General features: G+C 39.3%; 1 protein-coding gene across 5 annotated transcripts in view; it reads left to right on the top strand.

Moving 5' to 3' along the window:
• Positions 1-20,735, top strand: part of LOC128256118 (apoptosis-stimulating of p53 protein 2) — a 37,098-nt gene that overhangs the window by 7,639 nt on the left and 8,724 nt on the right. For 2 of the 5 annotated variants that reach the window (XM_052986221.1, XM_052986219.1), the window contains exon 1: positions 10,080-10,321. Coding sequence is in view for 1 of the 5 variants with exons in the window: in XM_052986222.1 (XP_052842182.1) it covers positions 5,996-6,028 (33 nt within the window). In the remaining 4 variants the exon portion in view is untranslated. Of the gene's footprint in view, positions 1-5,969; positions 6,029-10,079; positions 10,322-20,735 lie in introns of those variants that run through there. The other 3 variants (XM_052986222.1, XM_052986220.1, XM_052986218.1) reach the window with 3 other exon arrangements.

Below are 20,735 nucleotides of genomic sequence, written 5' to 3'. Positions count from 1 at the left end.
GCGGAGGGATGGGCGAACAAATGTGTGGTGCGCTGCCTATTTCTAGTGTGCCATTTGCACAAGCACATTTCAGGATAATTTACTATCGGATTAGAAGTGGAATACTCGTAATTTGAGAGCAATTTACTGCCTAATGATTGGGAAGGACATATAAATTTTATGAACTTTGTAAAGGCTATCTTATAAAAATTAACAAAGCATTTATTGTTTACAATACACTATTCTTGCGCCATTAAACACCCATTAATATTAATAACAATGTGCATATTTCACTGTAAAATTTGTCTGCAAATAAAATGGTTTGGCTTTCTGGAAAAATTTAAATATAAACATTGTGCATACCAATTTCCTATAATTACCTTCAACAAATTATTTATAAATACACTGTAAAACAAAAAAAAAAAATGAATGTAATATTAAGGTCACCATTACCTACATTTTCTTTGCATTTAACAAAATATAAAATCAGTCAAATTAATTTAGATGGCTGCACAAAATGGTCAAAATAATAAACAAACTTTTAACGTCCATTGTGCAATTATATTGCAATTAAATTATGTTGGTAGAATATTCATTCATCAACAAAACTTTCTAGAAATACATTTTATATTGTTTTGTTTTCATGACATTTAGCTGAATGTCTTTATCATTCCACGTTTATCTGGGCAGTTAAAACACACAAACTATTTTTCGTTGCTTATCTTGCCCTGATTGCAAACATAACGAAATTCATTTTCATTTGCCAACAATTTTTGCATAATTATTTGAAGATGCCCAACTCACTTTTTTGGGCTGTCATCATCATACAATCATCCCATTTCAACGCCCCCCATAAGTACATAAAAAGTTTATTCGAATCAAAATGTTTCTGCTTTGTTTTTGTTTAATTAAATTGAAAATGTTTTCCGCTGAATTTGCTGGCCATGCGAAAATGCCAAGCGCTGGAAAGCCTGTAGATTTCGGGTTTCTTTTCGTTCGACTGTCTGGGCTATTGGCTCTTTTTAATAAAACAAATCGATGTCTGAGCTCGAGTTATTGAACAAATTGCCAAAAAATGTGTGCTGGAATTGCGGCAGAGAACATGATTTTCTAGAGGAGGGAAAAGCAGCTAGGAAAATGCTTTTAAATGCGAGGCGCGTTGAAAGTGAGTTCTTTCCGGCCGCCAGCCACTTACTGATGACCTTCGAGGTAAGCGAAGCGTTGCGTATACGCCGTGATGGACGTGGCGTATGCTCATTCAATCATCCGCCGATTCATTGACAAAGCTGTCAATGGCTATTGATTTATGAGCCGCGTTAAAGCCCCCCACCCCCCTTTGCGAAAACAACTCATTCAGAACGCCACAGACTGCCATAATTTGTGGTCCGTTTGCCCAGGATTGAGTCCTGTCTTAATGACATCACACCGAAATGCTTGGTACAAATGGTTGCCACATTGAGGTGATTGCTAATTACCTTTACTTTGTCCATTCTGGCATTTTGTTGCGTTAACCGCACACTCAACACGAAAATCATTGAGATATGCCTACTGCCTTTTCACCCGCTGGATAATTCCAATTGTTGTTTGCACAAGCGAAAGTTTCTTTGCGGCCAACAGATACCCGTTTAAGATACAGAAATCAGTCCCAGAAACAGATGCAGGTACAGATACATGGGCTAGGCCTTATCAAACTAAAACGTGATGTCTAAACGAGATGCACTAAAGATAATTAGTTGCCAAAGTACCTAATGTCCCAATTATTCAGTTTAGCTGGTTAATTAATTATTTCGGGCAAAGCTGAAGTTGCAAATGTCACAGTAGATGCCGTTGTTTTCGATTAAAATACGTTGGTGTCAATATAAAGATCTCAAAAGTACCGAAACCAAAAGAAAAATCATTAATAATCCCTGTGCTTTGTGTTTGAAGTTTTAAAATATATTTTTTTATAAGTAAAATTATGATTTTATTCTTTTGCTTAAAAATATTTATTTTTACATCAAAAATAACGCTGAAATATTTAAAAATATCATATTGATTTAATTTTAAAATGTTGTAGTTAGAAATTTGCAAATTATAATTTTTCATATTTTAAATCAAATTTTTTTGGCAGTTTTCACTATATGATTCCATGGCTGGGTCTTCATCGAATTTTCCGAAACGATTTTAATTAGTTTGCTGCCTGCAGGTGTCCTTTTTGCGCTCTTGCTGTACATTTGCCAAATTCCCACACGTATGCATGTGTTTGCCACATTATGCGTGGATAGAGCTTTTGGCCCTGTGGCGCCTGGCAAACAACCACAACAACAACAATTTGAACATGTCTATTGGCGAGACGCAATGTTCCATTTTCCACACCATCCCACCGCACATTTTCAATTTCAATTTGCCACACTTAGGCCTGAGAGATTAATTCTCATTAAAATTGCAGTGTGCAGTTTTTCCTTAATTTATGTAAAACCGTGATGACCGGAAGTGGAAGCTGATATGATATCACAGAGACCAAAAACCAACAAACTGAAAATGTAGCAAATGAATTCGAAACGAGGACCGAATCGAAATAAACACCGTAACGTGGCCTTGTCTAAACTCTGAACGGGTTCACGCTTCTCCAATCAGGATCTGCAATGTTTATTGTTTAGAGCCCCCTATTTCCCTTGCCGCGGGGAATAATTAAAACAATTGTAAATTACACATTTATTGAAATTGTTTTGCTGTTGATATTTTTGCAGGGCTTTTAAATGCGGTTGGGATCGGTTTTGTTGTTTTAGAGGAAATATTCCCCCGGGATTTGCATGCAAATTTTCGTGTTTACCTTTGTGCTAAACGTATTCACTGCCAAATCGATAATTGCATTAAAAGCTGTGGCGAATTGGTGCAATCAAACAAGTTTGGCGTTTCTAAATTATACCAGTGTCGCTTAGTGAACAATGATAATTATTTGCTCGATGGGATGAATTGATCAAATGGCAAAAGGCTCTCCTTGTTTGTGTCCTTAATTGTAAGGATATTATTTCAATAAATTTAATTTAATTTAACCTATAAAATAAAAGGCATGGCTTTAAAGATTTTTTGTGGATTAGTCATATATCTTCTTGCAGCCTTACTCAACTTAAGTTGTATCTATGTGATTAATTTGAATAGACTAATTCGTTTATTTTTTTATTGGATTTCATATACACTTTATTTCTAAATGTCTTTATCTTGGCTTAATTAATACTCAAGAAAAACGAGTAAAGAAATAATAAGACTAATTGGTTTGTTTTGACATAAAGTTATCTGTTATATACATTTTTTATTTAAAGTCTGTGTCTATATTGATTGCCTTTGTAAAGTAAAATTTAGCTAGTTTATTTTATGCTAAATTAGTTAATGGTACTGATTTACCAATTTTTTTTAATGTGCTATGATTGAATTGGGAACACCATTTCACTGAAGAAATTCCATATTTGTAGCCAATTTACGTTGGTTCGTTTCGTTTGGCTTTTGGCAATATATATGCACAAATATATAAACACGGCTGAACATATTTGTATATAGCTTGTGTATGCATCGCGCTCACTTTTTTATTTGGCTGGTTAAGTGAGAATTCGGTTTTTCGTGCATATGACACGTTCTGTTTATGGCGCTGAAAAAGGTGTGCGAGAGTATGCAAAAAAGTTTTGGCTGTTGAGATTTGCGGGGGGAATTTTCAACCATTTGGAGCTGTCATCAAACATGCAAACTGCATTCGAGCGAATCGGTAAAAGACTGGGTTGCTCGCCCAACTGAAGTATTTGCCTCTCGAACTCAATCTAAAAAAATCAACCAAATGCCTTTAACCGAAAAACAGAACTTTGTCTAACCGAGATTAACTTTGGCAATCCCCCCGGTTGCAAAGTATCAACAGAAAAAGTTTACAAATAACCGAGCTGCAGATACCCGCACTCAAGGGGGCAACAAAATGCGGGCAATTTGCCTACAAATACCCTGGATATGGGATTTCAGGAACCATCGATCTGGGCGCCCCCCGGAGACTTCCGATCAACAAACTGGAAAATGTACTCCCGAGTGGCGGGGAGTGAATTTTCAAGTTTATTGTTCAGCCGCTGTTTCGAGAAGCAAAATGTGGGGAAACTCGAACTTGCTCAACACATATCCATAAACGCTCCCACTTTGAGCCATGCAGAAAAGTTTTCGTTCACACAAAAAGTGGAAAGTGAAAAGCGAGCGAGTAAAATTGCTGACAGGAAACTTCCAATCAGAAATGAATTACTCTGAAGTGAGCTGACGAGGGGGCGAAAGGGGGTGCTGGTGCTGGTAGTTACCGCAGTGTCAAGTTTAAGAAGCCATGAAATAACATTAATTTGTTGTAAATTCGCTTGCCAAGTTTTTTAAGTTGAATTAATTTGATTAGCTTATCGCCCGTTCAAAGTTGAAACTCCATCAGCATTTCAAACAGGATTTGGATTTTTGTTAGAGATGCTTGCGTGAGCAGAGTTTTGTCGTGTCGCGGAAGTGGAGTTATTAATGCAACCCTATTACTACGTCTATTAATACTTTCATGAAAAACAATTGATAACAATACAATTAGATAAGTTACTGTAAGAAAACTTGGAATTTTGTTAGAAAAAAAAGAACAAAATTTGGCTCAAGCGTCCACCTTTAATTCTTAACCTTGATAGTACCCATTGGAAATGGCTGGTACACTGGCTTTTGTGCCAGCAAGTTCACTTTTCACATTTAGGCCAAAACAGGAGTCGACGACAATTCAAATTTTATTAGATTACATGAAATTTATGTGGCAATCAACTTAAAAAACAGAAGAACGGAAAATGTCTAGGCCGACATGTCGTGAGCTGGGAAAATGCAAATGACTGCGAGTTCTGCTGTAATGTCATGATTTTAATAAGAATGAACTTCTTGTCCCCTGCGCTTGTATCCTTGGCTTTTTTCTTCTATGTTGAACTAAATAAGTCACATAAAAAGAGTGAATTTCCGTTGGGTGGGAGATGGGAGCGTTGGGAGGAATTGGGCATTGGGTTCCCGTCCTGTTCGCCCTATCTATACCATTTTTTACATATATGTTGCATAAAGAAGAGGCAAATTATTTTTTTTTAATATTTTTACGGCAAAATGCTTGAAATTGATAAGGCTGCCTTTTGTATATATATACGTATGTGGGTGCATGTATGTGTAGAAAAGTGGGGGAGTCTCTGCGGGTTAGCATTTTTAGCAACCACAAACCTCCTAACTTCCCATTTTAACACATTTTTTTCGTGGCGAAACGTAAAGTACACTTTATAAACGTGAACTAAATATATTAGCGGTTCTTCTAATTAAATTGCTTTTAAAAATGTATTTTCTTAGGAACTTTAAAAAAGGCTGCTATTCTTAGATTATACATGTCTTAACACAAATTTATTTTCTTGTATTTAAGATCGCTTAAGAATATATGATTTACATTCAAGTCTTACATATTGCGTATACCAACTGCAAATAAAAATATTTAATTAGAACCAAAGGAATTGGCATACAGTTATCATAAGCTATTATTATGTATACACATTTTTAGACGATAGGCAAATCATTGGTTTTTTTTTATTGTATTATCATAGATGTATACTTTTAAGATTTTAGATTGGTACAAAGTAATTCCTTTTAAAAGAAAAAATAAATATTTTTAAAATTTTATTCACCAGTGACCAAAGCTTCTTTTCATTTTTAATTCCACCTGGTAAGGGAATTGTGCAGAAAGCAAAGCAGAAGGAAGCCACAAAAATGGTTGAAAATAAAAATTTAAATTGTCTGTTTGTCTGGTTTTCTTAAATATATTTGACAAACTCACACATTCACACACACAGGAAGAGAAGGCATACCTTCTCGGGTGCAGACACTTGTATATTGACGCCCCTTAACACATCACCCCCATTGTACATCTGATATTTAATGATTATTTGTTTGCTTGTTTGCTGATTCTGACTTCTCTTTTGTTTGCTTTCTCTCACCGGCAGATTGGATGAATCTCTAACGTCATGGTATGAAGGAGCCGACGAACACTTTGGATGAAATTGTAAGTGCTTCGGCTAATCAGTGACTAGAGCCACAGAGTTCAGCTCCCTGTGTCACATAACCAGACGGAACCGCATCACGAACATAAAAATCTACTGGGGAAGAAAAAAACTCGGGGAAATATATGCGAAAAAGTCAAGACAATGCAACTGACACATAATGAAAGTGAAGTGCGGGGAAGTTAAAGCCAACAAGTTTTACGGTCGGGGGAAGTCTGGTCTGCTACACTGAAATAAATTATAACACCTGAAACAATTTAATAATTGAAAAGTCCGAAAAGATTGATAGAGTTGTATTTCAAAGAATTGTCACTGGGGAAACCTTTACGATACTATTTAATAATTAATTAGATTAGAAATTAATTAAATATTATTCACATATATATATATTTTTGACAAATGACATTAAAAATTATTAGTTATTATTTGGAACCTAATCAATTTCAAACCATAAACAATTATTTTAAAACGCATTAACAAGATATGAATCTTTTAATATTAAGTTTTTAACTTAAAAATTTTTAGCTGTGCAGAAAAATTGCACGCAGTTGGCGGTTGGAAAACTGAGAAAAGTTGAAAATGCAAAGCAATCTAAATAAAATGTCAGTCCCGCAAGTGCCGGCAGGTGGCGCCACCAGCGGGGGGAATGGGACAGAAAGACAAACGGAAAGGGACAACATGTGAGCCACAACATGGGGGCAACAACAAACAATAGATATAGTTGTGCCCAGACTTCAAAGTATTACCCAATGTAAAGTTTTGCTTGCTACGGAATGGGGGAAGGAGAAAAAGTGGGGGGCATCGCCGTGTCAAGCGGTAATTGTTATGTAAATGAGTTTTACAATTTTTGCCAGCCAAAAAAGGTCACCAGATGAAGGGAGCCACTGTGGCTTAGGCCTGGTCGACAAATTTCAGCAAAGTCAGTCAGCAGTTTTCTGCCGCCCGATGAGGACAAACAAAAGTTTTGTTTAGCTTTTGTTTCGATGCTTTCGCTTTTCGCTGCATACAAATTGTACCTCGGTAGAACCGAAATACCATATTGTCTTCGTTGCCTTTGTGTGCAAGTCTAGCTCTTTATAAAATTGCAAATCAGTTTGAAAGTCAACGATAACATTTTGTTGTGGTCCTCCAGCCAAGTGCTTTCCTTGTCTCTGCCTCTTAAGCACTTTCAATTATTTTTTTTGGTACAAACATACGAATGACTATGACTGTATTTTTGGCTCAAAGTTGCTCTTTCAGACATTAAGGTCCAGCAGACACATTGGAAAGTTAATAACCGTTTAGTCAAGTTAAGGAGAAAGGAATTTCGAAAATTTCTTTTTCTTTTCTAAATGCTTACACGCAGAAAAAAATGTATATGATATAGGTAAATCTGGTTTATTGTATGTAAACAAATTAGCTATTGTATATTTTCTTATTCCCAGTCAAGTCAATAACTCAACAACAATCATCTGGTTGTAATTAATTTTAAAATGAATTACTAAATCAACAAATTATTTAAAAATATATATTTTTTAAATATTTGTCCTGTTATTATTAAGAAATATTTAAAGATATAGGGTTGCAGATCAGCATTTTTATTCTCCTTTTGTACATTTTAACGTATAAGTTCTGAGGAATGAATAGTAACCTTCGGGGGTGTGCTTACTTTACATAAAATTACTTAAACTTCAAGGAACTCAAACTTCTTCGTCGAAATTTGCCTAGGAAAGAAGCATCATGATGGGTGCATTTTCAATTAGCAAATTATTCAATTATTTATTTGAAAAGTGGCCCTCTTAAAGGTCATAACTAATATTGGAATTTCCCCTGCCGGCGCCTCCCACCAACTGTCCCCTGTTTCAGCAATATTTGTGTTAACCTATTTCCTTAAGTGCAACGTCAGCTTGGCATTTCGCAACTTTTGTTGCTGTTTCCTGGAGGGAAATATAAATGCCAGGCCATGGCAAAAGACAAACACCAACAACATAGACACACACACACCCCCATACTTATACGCGGGGGAGAGTCACGCACACATAGACACTCCACTCACACACCCAAAGGCACACGCACACATATGGCCAGCATGCAGATGTGACAGAGTGGGACTTGAATTTTTAATGCAAGGCAACAACGATTCTCAGCGGCATATTTACATTCCGGCTCAATGTCAATTGTGTTTATAAATTAATTTGCAAAAAGACAAATGTACACATGGCATTGGAACAGACGGTGACGGTGACGGTGACGGCGAGAGGGTGAGCTGCTGCAAAACAAGCACGCCTTTTGTTTAGAGGCCATTAAGGCCAGGGAGCCAAGGGCCTCTGTTCGACTGCCAGTGTCAGCTCATGTGGAGCACCTCCGGCTCCCGAATCTCTACAGGTTGCTGCCTCCTGCTGCTGACCCCCGACGCATTGTTGTCTCGTTCTCTGCAGGGTAGCTTGTTAAGGGACCCATTCTCATAGCTTCGGTGCCCATTTCCGTACCCAAACGCGTGGCCGTACCTCAGCTGGCGTGACAGGTTGTTGTCGTCGTTAGATGTTAGACGCATGCTTTTGTTTCTTTTCGGTGTTCACACACCCCAGGAATAAGACACCACACTAAAAAAAAAAATAATGCATGCTATTCTACAAATATATAACTATTTTTTAAATTGCATATATTTTTAATTGAGAAACAAAATAGCAATTGTATGGAAAAAAACATATACATATATATATATTTTCAAAACTATTTTATATTTATATTATATTTTAATTTTCAAAACTATTTGCTACTTATATGTATGTATTGCTTTCTTTTCTTATATTATATTATATAAAATATTAATACGACACGTAACTCTGGTTCCTAAGACGAAATCACTCATACGACACGTATTACAGATACTGTTGCCATAACCAAAATTAGCTTTTAGCCTTGAACTACCGTTAACTAATCCATTTTTATTTCAAAAAACGTATATAATATTCATGATGTATTTATACGTATTATTTTATGAATGAATAAAGTGGGTACCTATTTTTAGCTGACAAATTAAGCTGTTGTTTATTTAACACGGATTGAAACATCAAGCTGACTATATAACAGCAAAAGTAAGCTTTTTGCTAAATTAATTAAAGGTTATTGTAAATTAAAAATGTGTTTTAAAAATAAATAATACTTTTAAAATTCTTTTTCTGTGCATAAGCTGGGATGAGCCGATGCCAGTGTCGTAAATATTTGCGCACAAAAGTCGGCAATGATTTGATGCACAGGCACACAGGCAGCTGGCTAAGCTGAAACTAGCTAAGCAGCCCACAAAAAGAAAAAACTGCTTAACCCGCTAAAGGGTGGCATGGGGTGGCGGCTAATTTGCGCAACAGAATGACAGGCTGGGCCAGAGATAGTACAGTGGGGCTTAGAATGCCTCCAGCAGCTGGAAGCGATATGCAAAAGTCAAGGCAAATTTCGAATTAACAGATTTTTTTTTTTTTCGAATAACCTTAATAACATTTAAAATACATTTGTTTTTATAATCAAGTGCATTCGGTACCTAAAAAGTCTTATATTATTATTAAGTTTTTTATTTTATATTTAACCATACTTGCTACGCTTTCTTGCATAATAGATATAAAATACAAGCTTTGTAGGTACTATACTGATTTAAAATTTCATTAGTTATTGAACGTCTATTCTAGAAAAACGTAATATATTCGCCTGTCGTTTTGGCATTATGGAGACGTTCTATCAGCACAATAATCAGCAAATATATTTGTTTCTGCTCCGCTCGCATGCATGCTTAGTGCTTATATGCGAATTTAATCCTTAGTCTTTTAGTGGGATAATACCCCAGCAGAACTGCAGCGACGCACGCACTTCCGTGCGGCATCTTCAGCAATTTGGCAATGCAAGTGAGCAAGGCCACCCATATTTGGGGACCACCACCCAACCACCCAGATACCCAACCACCCCATCTACCGAACCACCCACACAGTTGCAGTGGTTCGGCTATTGGTCGTTCGGCTTTTCCTCGGACCTTCAAAGGTTTCGGCTTCTTTTTGCCGCCCGACGAACTTCGTTTTCGAATTCAAAGCAGCGGCAGACGTCGTAGCGTTCAGTTCTGTTCCTTGAGCGGTATTCACAGTCAGTTGTGCTTTGGCTGGCGGTCGCGACAGTCGGGAGCTAAAGCGATATTGCCGCTCAGTAACGTCGTCGTAACGTCGGTTCGGCCTCCAATAACGTAACGTAACGTAAACACTTTGTTTTGGTGGGCGGCTCGTTGGGCGCATTTTTTCGTGAGTTATTAAAATGCGATAAAAGCCAGTGAATCGGTAATAAAGCGCTTATCTGGGCGCGCAATTACGACCCAGAAAAGGGCGGGTGGATCTCGCGTTGGCGGTTTTTCTGGTGGCGACAAAGCAAAAAACAAATATCAGAAGCAGCAGCCGGCAGTTTTCTCCAATTACTCGCGGGCCCTGTGAAGTCAATTGTGTGCTGGCCCGCATCTGTTACAAATTTCTTTCCAGCCCGGGAGTCATTGGGCCAGTACAACACCCCCAACCAACTGTCACCATTCCACACATCCGCCCATCAGCGCCTAAATGTATGCTTTAGTGCGTCCGTCTGTCTGTGTCTCTTTTAGTTAATAGTTGTCTACGTGTGTGGCATATTACAAACGCACACATTAATGCGAGGGACCCACAAGCACAAGCACACACACACACACTTACAACACCCACCTCGCAGGTGGGAGCGTGTTTGTTTTTCTTGGCTTTTAGCTTCCGCTGCGGGCTATCTTGAAAAGCATTCAAAGTATCTTTCGGATGTGCCACTTGCCGTTCTTCGATATGGGTGTCAGCGCTGGTGTGTGCTACTTTTGGGTGTTTATGGCATTTAAATCAATAATGTCGCATGCCAGCGACTTGGCCACTGCTCTTTCACTCGTTCACTCCTTTTCGCCTTTTGCCACTCGCTCCCGTCGCGAATGCAATTTGTGCGGATTTGTTGCCTTCATCTTGCTGAAGTGCACCCGCCTACGTTGCAGTATTAGAAAAAGGTGACTCAGTGGTATGAGAACAACCTTCCTCTTCCCACACCACCCAACCCCAACCCCCCCCCCCCCTCCCCACCCTTTTCCCCTTGAGCTGGCCTGAATTTGCTTAATGAGCGCAGCCTGGCCGCAGATACTTTGCACACACTTATTTAACGCTCATACGCCCCGTTGGCCACCCTCATTTTCGGTTCGCCGGGGCCAAGGGCAGGCGGCTTTTGTTGCTTAGGATTGCAGCTGCTTTTTTCTTAATCTTATTTAAGGGGCATTGAAAAGACGACAGGGCTCAGGTCAAAATTGTAATAAAGATGCTTCTCAACCTCGCTTCCTGGCCAGTTTTGTTGCATTTTAATTTGGTAAGCGTGTAAGTGTCCGGCTAAATTTACACAAAGCTGCCACAAACTCAATTTACACAACCACAATTGTCGGGCGAAAAGCTAGAAAGCGAGAATGCGAGTAAGCAAGAACTTAGGGTTGCAACATTTCAGACAAATGTGTAAAAACTATTATTCCACTACTCCAACTCCAAATATATGGCAGACATCACATCATCATGAGGGCCATTGGATGGCTTGGGACATTGGGACCACGTCTCCTCCATGAATTTGTTAATTAAACTTAATGTGCAATTAAAGCTTCAAGGAATGCGAACCCAACTTTGGTCAGGTCCATGCTGATTTAATTTGAATTTCGGTTAAGCCCTGAGTCTGGGTTAGGTGCCAGAAATTACGTTGAACGTCCTCCACATGCTCCGCATTCTCTTCGGATGCTCTTTTTCGGGCACCACATTATCTTAGGCTCATAAATTCAACCCATTTTTTGTTTGGCTCCCCGTACGTACATACACTTATAAGAAGAGCCCATCAGTTTGAGGTAAATTTCCCAAAAGGGTCGTAAGGCTCAAAGATGGAAAACTTTTAGATTACCTGCCTGTTTGGAAAAAAAAAATAAGCAAACTTGGACCTTATCAAAGGTGCAAAGTTGAAGTCATTTGGTTGCTTTTTCTACAGCAATTAAGCACCAATTGGATGATATCATTTTAATGACTTTGACAGGGCTTAATTAACTTTGCTTTTAAAACTTTAAAGTTGCTGTAACAAAATTGAAAGAAATATTTCGCTTACATTTCATAAAATACGTTTTTACCTATTTGTAGTGGTTCTGTTAACTTAAATCAATTAATTTCTTTGCGAATCTTAAATCGCCCTATCAATTATTGAATGTATTTTCGGATTTACCACTCACGAAATCACTTTGCTGACCACCGGATCTCGATTTAGCCCCCATTTGGCTTCCGTTTGGACCATTTCCCCTTCGTGCAGCTGTGTGGCGACTCCTACTTTTCCTAATGCCCAAGTCCATTTGCTCTTGGCACTTCACTAATCTGTCCATTGTGAGACATTGAAAGTGGGCGGTAGAAAGCCTAGCCACGCCCCCTGTCCCCATGGCTCTTCATAACTGCTTGTGTGTGTGTGTGTGTGTGTGTGCGTGTGTGTGTGGGAGGCGGTGAATTTACGACCACAGTCAACACTCATGGTTAACTCATGGTCAATGAGCGGGTTCACGAACTTCCGAGCACAGGTTGTTCGAGAGGGCGGTGAAAAGTCAAGGCAGAGAAGAAACGATGTTGAGGGCGGTGGGAGGTACGTATTATACACCAGAGAGCATCCTTCACGATTACTTAATATTAATGACTGCAGGCTGTGTGGTCACTCGGTGGCCATTGGTCGTGGTCCCAGGTCTGTTCGCCCTTCCCATTGCACGGCCTTACTTATTTTCACTGCCTTTGTCTCTTTTATATGCACAGAGAAAATATCAAATAAATAGTATCTCAAATTGGGCTGCCTTAAACATAATGTTTTGTTTAATAAAATTTTAATAATAGAGTTTTAGTCAGGGTGAGTTAATCATCCCCCAGAGACTTAAAATAAATTCAAAGTTGTATAATTACCAAGAACTCCACAGGGAAAAGTGTTACATGATTCTTTAATTAATTAATTTATCTAAAGAATAATTTGATATGTCTCAAAAAGGAAACTTTTTTTATAAATTATGTTATTTGAATTATTAAGTTAGCATTTGATTTTGTAAAAATATAGAACCACATTTCAACAGAATTAAAAATATCTTTGACATCCATGACTACAAAAACTATAGAGAAACAACTATTGTTTTTTCTCAGTGGGCCCCTGAGATCCTTGCGCTGATGTCGCAAATCCGACATCGCCGTCGATGAAAAACTTTGCCGCTTTGGTCTTTTGTAATGAATGCCCTTTTATCTGTATTAGTTTATGTGTGGCAGAATGGAAAGCCCGCCTCCTTCCCCGCGGCCAAGGCCAGAATCAACGGTTTATCTTGGCCCGGCCCATTGTGTTCGACAGCCGCTGCTGCTGGGAATATTTGCTTAAGCTGATTTAACTACATTAACTTGATTAAATAAGTATTAAACAGTCCAGGGGAAGGAAAGTGTTCGTTCACAGATGCGGGAATGCGGGCGTTTGGCTCATCTCCTCGACTTCCCACTCACTTTTTTATAGGTTCTATTGATTGATTTCGAATTACAATAAATGTTTTGCTGCCACTGCTACCAGTTGTTTCGCCTGAGGCAGTAAAAGAGTTCAGAGTTGTTTCTTTAACAGTGGTGGAAAGTACTCACAGTATATTTTACCCCAATAATAGGATCAAACGCTATTATTTGTATAAGTTGTTTCATATTTACTTTTCATTTAAATTTTAAGTTTATAGTAACTTTAGTAGTATAAAACTTGTATTAAAATTACTTCATTTTGAAATAACTAAACTCAATTTCTTTAACAAGTGAAAATAAATCATATTTTTTCGTGATATGAATTTCTTATTCATTTACAATAGTTTTGCTTTTATCCTACAATACAAGAAGTACCTTGCTCATCACTGCTTTTTGAAAGTCACAATCCTCAATCTGCAGCCCACAGCTGTATTGCCGCTGTTGTGCGATAGAATGTGGCTCAATTGTTGTTCGAATCAAATCGGTTAGAACAACATTATTGCTTTGGACTCCCCAGCCCACACGCACATTGCATAAATAGTTTGATTGTGACACGGATCGAGATTGCCAGCCGTTTAATGGCCAAGTAATTAACATTCCCAAGGCGCTAAGTTGAAGCCATTTTGGTCAAGTCAAGGTTAGGGAATGCAATTTAGACAGTTTTCGGCTCGTTCTGGGTGGCGGATTCCCTTGATGGCTATACTTTCTTGTTGTGACAGAAGCTGCAGCGAAACCGAAAGACAGAGGAGCGGAGCAAACGGAAAATGGCAAATAGAAAATAGAAAATTCTGCTTTTATAACTTTGTTAGCGCTCAGTCTCTCGCTCTCTAATTCAGGAAAATGGAATGCGGAAAGCGTAATTTAATGAAAAGTCATCAAAGCAATGCACCAGAGAGATTGCGAATCCAAACTTTTCGATTTCATTAACAGAACACTGTCGGGCCACTAATATAACCATTTAAACAAGTCAACCATTAAATTTTGCTTTATTTATGCAAAGTGAAAAATCTGTTTTGCTCGTAACACTGTCCTGCCTCCTTTGTGGTCATAAATATGAAGCATAAAAAATTATAACATATTATTACGGGCGGCAAATTAATGCCATCATCGGGCCGCAAGCAAATTGGTTCCGAAGCCCATCTGAATAATTGCCTATGAATCTGTCGCTCGACATCTGCTCTGCATGCCCGCTCGGCTGGCCAATTGGTAGTTGAGTGTCAGCCAGGATTTTGCCACTCCTTTCTCCTTGGTTGTCTGTCTTTCCTAGTATTTCGTCTGACAGCTCTGGAAATGAGCAAATTTTTTGGGTCGTCATTCAAGTTAATAATAAACAGACACAAACAGAACCACACAAAAACACACACACACACACGTCAAGGACATTTGAACAACAGAAATGTACGAAGAAGCAGGGTTTGCGAGAAAGAGAGGTCCTGGGAACCCAGCAAATTGCGCTTCATTTATTTATAATAATTACAACTGTAAAAAGTTTTAAAAGTCATTTCGATGGTAGCGGCTGCCAGGGTCCCCAACTCAAGTATGCAGGCTAATAGGTCTGCAGAATGGGAAAAAGGGACGAAGGACGAAGGACGTAGGAGGAGCCAACTATGTCCAGTCCTGAATAATGAATTCCGTGAGAAATTGAACTATTATTTGCCGGGGCAATCGGGGCCATCGGTGGCATCGGGGGCTGCCAAGAATACTTTGTTACCGGGCAAATTTAAATTTAATTCCCTGAATTATGGCCACAATTTACCATCGGCCCGGCAGCTGACCAGTTGGCTTGCATAATCTGCGCTTAAAAAATGAGCGTAAATGTTTAATGCCCGTACGGCGTACGCCCAAGTGGCACTCGCCAACTCGCCCTCACCCACTTCAGTTATTTATTTATTCTTTTATTTTACACTTTGTTTATATTTTATGATTGTGTTAAATCAATTGCTCAGCGAGGGACGTGTATATTTTATGCTTCAATTTGGTTTTTATTTATTTTCCTTTATTATTGTTTTTATGATTTTTTCGTTGTCATCAATAATGGAACGGGGATGAGTGAATGGCAGAAGCCACGCAATTCAATGAAGCATTAAATTAAAATTAAATTTACAAAAGCAAACGCAATTAAGTTGCCAAACAGTTGATAACGAGTGCGGCGACATTGAACTTTTTTTCTTCCGTTTTTGTTCTTTATCCTGACAGTCACTTAATTAACGCAAATTATTTGCAATGCCAATAAGCCGTCTGTATAAATTAGACTGTGAGGTTTCATTGCTAAGCTTTTTTTATAATACATACCTAGAGTGAGTGCGGATGTCGATTGAATGGGATTGAATTTTTCATTGAGCTCAATAGGCCAAACTCTATTGATTGACAGCAAATAGTAATTCCTTCCCTCGCATGGCATCCAATATGGAAGTACTCAATATGCGGCCCTTAAAGTATGCAACACTTTTCGAATGAGTGCAGGCAAGCGGAGGGAATCGTGTTCGAGTTGGATCGTTGCGAAAAACTTTATTGGATTTCCTGGAAAGTGCTTTGAGAATGCGATTCTCTTGGGGGAAAGAGACTGCAGTGGTTTTGCAGAGAAGAGCCTAAGCTGCAGTTATTCAATTTTGCATTGGCTTGACTAATATGTTTTCATTTATGATAGTCTTCCTGGTTAAACATTGTTTTATCAAAACAATATTAGTGAAAGCCTTATTTTGCATATTTCGAGCTTAAATTTATATAAAAATAAACTTTATATTATTTTAGATTTCTACATTTCAAACTACGTGAATTTCGACTTTTATATATGGGCTCGTACTTAAAAAAATGAACCTTGCAGAATATCTATAAAATTCTTAAGCTTATTAAATGAAATAACTTTATTGCTAGTGTTTTTCAAGGTTTTATTAATGTAACTTTGTCAAAAGGTGTTAAGCCCCTACTCTCGTCGCACCCATTCAATGTAAACATTCAGAAAAAACAACACAAAAAGTGTACTTTTGCGTTTTTCCGATGCTTGACATTCGAATCGCATACATTTCGCGCACATTTCTGTGACCTTGAACGCACTCGCATTTCATTTTCTGAATTTCCTTTTTTTTCGCTCATTTGAAAGAGGTCAGAGGCTGCTGCTCACGTGTAAATTGACCCACCGGCTCCTATCACCACCCTCGTTCGCCCCTAAAAAGCAACCCCCCTTGGAAGCCGGCCCGTTGCTTTAATTACTCTTGCGGAAAATTGCTTCAACTCTCAACTTTGTTGAGTGTTAAGCATTTGGCACGAAACAAAAAAAAAGTGGAAAAAGCCGACACGGACTTGGACTCGGACTCGGATGCGGACTCGGACTCGGACCAATGAGGGTCAGTGGAATTACAACGCGTGTGGTCTGTGGACGGGCGTTGCTCCGAAACGGTGCACGATGGTCGTTTACCAATTTAAGGACCCCGAAAAAAGCCCAGACCAAAGCGAACCGTACTGAACCGCAACCGCAGCAGTCCGCCGGACATCAGCAGTACGTCAAAATACCTCCTTTCAAAGTGGGAAGTGGGAAGTGCGAGGAGAGATTCGCGTGAGCGACGACTTAAGCCCCTTAGCAGCGTTTTTGTTGGCCCAGAGACCCTTGTACCCCGAATCCTGTCCCACCTCCCCGCTTTCCTTGACATGAGTGTGCAAAACTTTTTGCCGAGGCAAAAGCCACTCGCAACTGAAACCACTTGGAACAAACCGTTTGCCATGGACGCAGGAGATGGAGGACTGGGGGGCAGAAAGGCGCTGGAGAAGAGTGCCACTAATGTCTGCTCCAGTAACTAACACGAAAGTAAGGCTTGATTTTGGCCAGCCAAAGGCGAAGCATCCTTGTCACATTTACCATATGTGTGTGGTTTAACTACAAGGAATATGTATTTATCAGGGCTGCAGAAATGTCACAATTGCCACTGACAATTTGGGCGACAATCAAATTGTGGGTTTGCTTTGGTTCTGCGGTTAAAGTGATTATTTTTCAGCAAGCGTCTTCTTGCTACATGTTTTTATCAGGTCTGAAAATCTGTCACAATTGCAAATTGACTCGCTGTGGTGTTCACAAAATTTTCATCCAATTTCTTTTTTAGGCAAACCACATATACAGGCGTAATATTTTTAAAGCAAAGAATCCTTATAAACGTTTTAAATTCTCTCTAATTCTAATGTCAAACTAAGTGGAGTGGGGTGTTTTCTTTAAAAGTTTGAGAATCTAAAAGATATTGAAGTAGTGTTGTTTAAAACAGATTGCAGACGATACACATAAGAATATTTCTACCTATGTAATTTAATCTAAAATTGTTGATTAAATGTCAATACATTCTTTTAATTTCGGAAAAGATACTCAGTGTGGCATTCGGCTCAGGTCGAGCTCGTATCCCTGGTTATATATATATATAAATATATTTATATCTGCGGATGTGGATTGCAGGTGTCCTTGTCTCGTTGTCGTCAGCGGGGCTCATTCGTCTCCCATCGGTGCACACAAATTGCCAAAGTTGCGGACATTCTCTGGCATAGGCAAAACTTTCGTTCGCCGCCCGTTGCTGGAATTAATTAAAATACAAAATGGCCACAAAGGCGATGGCGGGCAATCCAATCCGTGACAGGATCACAACCGGATGTGTGTGCTCCAAGAGGGGTGGGGAAGGGGAGGGGGAGGGGTTTCGGAGTGTTTCTCTGCATTTCGGAGGCCAGTTTCCCCTCTAATCGTTTTGCTGCGGCTGGCACTTCCATCAAACACGCTTCCGCAGTGCATATCCTGTTTGTAATCGATTTGGAAATGTGCAGCAAGGATATTGTCCGGCAAACGACGAGAAATTGAGGAAGCAACGCAAAGAGTTACGACAGGGCGCAAAAGAAAAGTGGAACAAAAGAGGAAAAAATTAGCAATAAACTTAAGCGCACGCGATGTCCTGCCCACTCACCCAAACTCCTCCTGAAAAGTGCTAAAATCAATAAAATGCTTGTTGCTCCGACACAAGAAGTGGCAAAACCAGAGGCAACAGCATTTATACAATGCCAGCGACGTCGCGACTTTTCCCCGACATCTTTCAATGTACAATTATATTGGTTGGCTCCTGCCACGCCCCCACGCCCCCACGTCCCCACGCCCCTCCCCGCCCGCAACCCCTTCCGTAGTGAAAAGGGGTACTTCGTCGCTGTGCAACATAAATAGTTGCGTTTTTGCCTTCCTTTTTAAGTGCACGGAAAGAAATAAAAACACAGCTCAATTGTAACCAATTTGGCATTTAAATTAAACTATGTAATAGCGCTTACAAGGGAGTCAAAGCTTTGAAGCTTTACAAAATAAGTTGTTACTGAACTCAGTTTGTATTGTAAAAAATTGTGGGCTGTACAAAGTGATGTTCCGGTACAGACTGCATTATAACAATGCTTCCTTTCAAATACCTTTTTTGCTAATTGTCTGACCCAAAGAAAATTATCCATATTTTTCCAGAAAAATAATTCAAAAAACCCTTTTTGGGTTCTAGCAATTTTTGGAAACTCCTCCGAAGTATCAAAACATCATAATATTATGTTGACTTTATCAATAGGGATTTCTGTGGCCTTACCAGAACATATATCTTAAGGGGCTAACTAAGTTGCCAACAACAATGCATTTTTTTAAACACATTTTTTTTTAAATTGTCTGAACTAAAGAAAATTATTTGTAATTCCAAAAAATCCAGGAAAAATTCAAAATTTCCTTTTTGTGTTCTAAACTCTCTTCGACATGAATAAATTTATTTTTATTTTCCGAAGTATCAAAATATTATCATAATTTTATATTCAATCTAAAGGGATGTCTTTGACCTTACCAGAACAAACTGATCTGATAACAAATACTTTAAGGGGCTAACGAAGTTGCCAATTCGAACTTGATGTTACTCTTCTTTACTCTCAGTGTGTCACATTTTGCGCTGTGCCAGCGAAAATGCCGGAAATTCTTGGGCTGGGACCGAGTAGTGTCCTTCAGTGCCGGCTCCTCGTCAGCTCCTTGCGCTGCTCCTGCCGCTGCTCCTGCCGCTGCTCCTGCCGCTGCTCCTTGTGCTTAGCTTCGTCAGCGCCATAAATGGCTGCAAAAATGTAAATAGAGAGCAGGCGATAGGGGCAAAAGGGGTGTAATGCGGAGCACATTGCTCGTTACATGCTGGAGATTCCAGCCAGCGAGCGAGTTATTATGACAAACTTTGTTAATTGGAAAATATTCGTCGAAAATGCTGGCTGGCTGCCGCAGCCACATTGAATTTACAGGATACATTCATCGCCTGGCCCGTGCCTTTGGTTTTTCGGTTTCTGCGGTCCCAATGCATTCGACAAGTTTGAGCTTCACTTTTTTGCCGTCCTGTTGGTGTGGCAAAGTTTGCTTTTTTGAGCAAATATTTGCGCAGATGGCATCAGCGGAAAGTAGATTAATTCATTACGCTGCTAGCAAGTTCGTTAAAACTATGGCCCAAAGATAGAGGAACTTCGGCTTTAAATAGTTGGTTACGCCAACTTGTGGAGTTTGACAAACCGCTTATGGGTAACTTTATGACAGCTGCAAATCGTTGCCTTTAAGCTCGGCGAAATGAAGTCAGCCATGGGGGGAAAGTTGACTGCCGGACATTTGATGTCTCTCTTTACGGTTGGTGTTTTACATGTGATTTATAGCTGCGAAACGCGCTGTCTCAGGACATATGTCTTCTTTTTTTTTGTCTCATTTCGCCGTAATGTGCCGCTCTGTTATTTGCAACATACAGAAGTATAATGTGACCCAGAAAAGGGGCAATAAATTCAGTGAGCGGAATGGGACGGAGTATCCATTGCAGTCGATGTCGGGGTGCCTCTTCAGCTTTGGTCTGATCATCTTGTGGGGTTAAAAATTGAAGCAGCTCTTGCCAAGGCAATCCATTGCAGCCGCCATCATCGTCATCGCCATCATCAGTTCGTCCCTGGACTTGATGATGGTGACCGAAGCCAATTGTACTTGGCGAGGCCAAAAAGCAAAAAGCACCATGGGAACGAGTACTAGTCAATGGCTTGGTTGAGTTGCGAACAGTGAGAGAAATTAAGCCTAAGTTTTAAGCTTAAGCTTGTAGCTTGGATATCTTAGGATGCATTTCTAAAAAAGGTAGTGCTCAAATCATAATTAATCTGGACTTTGGCTTATGCATTTTAT

Source organism: Drosophila gunungcola, assembly GCF_025200985.1.
Source record: "Drosophila gunungcola strain Sukarami chromosome 2R unlocalized genomic scaffold, Dgunungcola_SK_2 000013F, whole genome shotgun sequence".
NCBI lineage: Eukaryota > Metazoa > Arthropoda > Insecta > Diptera > Drosophilidae > Drosophila > Drosophila gunungcola.
The sequence above is the reverse complement of the archived record's forward strand: the minus strand, read 5'-3'. Positions and strand labels throughout refer to the sequence as shown.